At 30.9% G+C, this 3,100-nt stretch overlaps 1 protein-coding gene across 1 annotated transcript; it reads left to right on the plus strand.

The window, feature by feature from the left end:
* Window positions 1–634: 634 nt before the first annotated feature.
* Window positions 635–3,100, plus strand: PGO_061610 (hypothetical protein, conserved; the record flags this gene model as incomplete). Its single annotated transcript, XM_028686804.1, has 1 exon — window positions 635–3,100. The coding sequence occupies one exon, from the start codon at window positions 635–637 to the stop codon at window positions 3,098–3,100; it is 2,466 nt and encodes an 821-aa protein (XP_028542605.1).

The raw sequence follows: 3,100 nt of genomic DNA on the forward strand, positions 1-3,100 counted from the left end.
ATTTGTTTATCACATTATTAGCATCTCGCATCATTAGCTTCTCACGTCGGGGGGTGGCGGGAGATGATGAGGAATATAATTTTCATTCTGGCTATTAGCACCATATGCTAAGCACAGTAGTGGCTCTTCTCTCCCTTTGTTAACTTTGCCATTTTATATTTCATAGGTATACAATATTTTACAAGTACCTCTTTTTTTTTTTTTTTTTTTTTTTTTTTTTACCTCCTTACGGTTTATATCATTACTTTTGTTACTTGTGTTACTTTTTTTTCTTTTTTTTTTTTTTTTTTTCTTTTTTCGCACAAGTGGGTACATAAGGTATTTTCCATTTCACAATTAAAGCGTTCTTATGATCGTCTATTTGCATTACCACCCCCAAAATCATAGAGTTAGTTACAAACTTACACGTGTTGGTATACAATTTTATTTTCATGTTCTTAAACATTGTTTGGGGAAGTGTATTATAAATACACTGTATGCACTGCAGACACATATTTTAAGCAAAACACACAAGCAGTTGTGAATTTTTAGAAAAATCACATTCGAAATTAGAACGCAAAAAGGATCACACAACATATCATACATTACACGTTCATTCACCGGGGGCACGGGACGGACTTCCAAATTCCTGAAAATGTTGAACGAAGAAAACATACAAATCGAACTGGTAAAATTAGAAAATAAAATAACAAAAAATGAAACCAATTTTGAAAAAAAAAAAAGAAAAAAAAAAACAGTTCAATTTTCTGACAAGAATGAAACTATATATTATGAAAAAGACGAAAATGAAAATAGTTATTTTAATTTTTCCATAAATAACTTTAACTATTTTGAATGTTTTTATAATGACATGTATAATAACGAGTTTGGTGATAAGGGATTTAAAAATGATCATTCTTTTGTAAATGAAGGGGATGACAAAGAGTTCAATTATAATTGCATTGATATTTTTAAAATAAACGATTCGACAGATGCAATTCCAAAGAAGGATGCGAAACATAAAAGCATGTTAAAAGATAGCGTATCCATGGGAATTGGTAATGTGGTTAGAAGAACTTATGTTCCAATGAATAATGCAGAAGAGGAGGAACAGCTGCAGGTGGATGAGGGAGTTGATTACTCCCTTGGTCAAACATACAGGGAATCAAAAAATGGTGCTTGTTCATATCGAAACAAAAAGTGTGAACACTCCACAGGACAAGGGCAACGATTTAGTCATTCCTTTAATGAAGACTCTTCATTCGAAGTAAATGATGTACATGCAGCTATTTTAAACGCTGAGGAAAAAACAATAAATTACAGTGAAGATTACTTTGGTTACAATATTGAACCATTTAATATGAAAAATGAACTGAAAGAAGGGTACATTGATAAAAATGGAAATTATGTGTATAATGATATGGGTCATGATGATACTGAGGAGGCTTGGTTAAAATCAGTTGATGAAGAAGATCCATTTACCACTTTTGCAAATAAAAAAATAAAAGCAAAGATACACAATGAAACTGTGTCCAAAATTCTTCACAAGAATAATGATAATGAGAATAACAATGCATTCAGTATTAATATTTATGATGCATTATACTGCTTGTCTTGTCTACTCTCTGATAAAGAAACTCCCATAAAAGCCATGATCAGATACAAGAAAGATTTAAAATTGTGTAAGACTTACTTAAATGAATGCAAACTCAAGTTAGACACATTTAACGCATTTTATATGCCTCGTATGATTAAGCCATCTCCGAATTGTGTGAATATGCACACATGTTGCAAGCATGCCCATTCGCATAATTGTCAAAATGATAGAAAAAAAAACGAGAACAATTCTGTATGCACTGCATGCAATAATAAGGGAAACCACTTGGAGGTGAATTTGAAGAGACCAGAATGTTCTCCAAAGAAACAGAAAAAGGCCAACCCGTCAATATGTGAAATAGGAAGAAATAAAAAGACAATAAATGAAGAGACAATAAATGAAGAAGCAAAAAATGAAGAAGTAAAAAATGAAGAAGTAAAAAATGAAGAAGCAAAAAATGAAGAAGTAAAAAATGAAGCGGAAAAAAATGAAGAAGTAAAGAATGAAGAAGTAAAAAATGAAGAAGTAAAAAATGAAGAAGTAAAAAATGAAGCGGAAAAAAATGAAGAAGTAAAAAATGAAGCGGAAAAAAATGAAGAAGTAAAGAATGAAGAAGTAAAAAATGAAGCGGAAAAAAATGAACTTACCAAATGCCAATTGTTAAAAGATGAAGAACTCCAATGTGCTGAGAAAAACATGAAAGTGGAGAAGCAGACAGATAAGAGCGAGATATTGCTAAATGAAAAAATCACTACGCACGAACAGGGGAAATCTCCACTGGAAGGAAAATCAATGGTAGAGAAAGATGTCGATGCACATGAGGGAGAAAACAATAATGAAGGAGGTGACAGAGGAGGGAGTGCTGAAAGTACGGAAAATGGATTTATTGAATATGAACGACCATATGAATTGCATCAATTAGAAGAAATTTACCAAAAAATAATTCTTGATTACAAAACAATGGAACGGAGATTTAACAACATAATAGAATTAACGCAAAAATTGTCAAATGAATTTAAGAACGTATATTTTTTAACAAAGAATGAATTTGAAAGTTTGTGCAAAAATCTAGAACAGTACAAAGAGGAGAATGTAGAAATATTATGGCAGTTAAAGTGGAATAATGACGCTAACAATAATATATATGGCCCATATAATTACTATGATATATATAATTTAATATCTGTTGGAACTGTATCAGCAGAAAACCCAATAATGTTAAGGAGGATAAATAAAGAAAATAAGGTTTTAGAAAATATATGGCAAATGTATGATGCTGTTAACTATTTAATATTTGTTACTAACGAAAGTGTTAAGAAAAAGAGGAAGTTATGTGAAAATAACCAAGAACATGAAGAATATGAAGGTGATGTTGTGAATAATTTTGAGGATGACAGTTATGACATAAGGAAGAAGAAACGAAAGAAGAAGGGTCTAATTCAAATATCAAAAAGCAAGGAAAATTTGTTGGACAACCAGGATGATTCAGACAATGAAGAGGATAATTTTGAACATTATGATTAA

This window comes from Plasmodium gonderi, assembly GCF_002157705.1.
Source record: "Plasmodium gonderi DNA, contig: Chr06, whole genome shotgun sequence".
NCBI lineage: Eukaryota > Apicomplexa > Aconoidasida > Haemosporida > Plasmodiidae > Plasmodium > Plasmodium gonderi.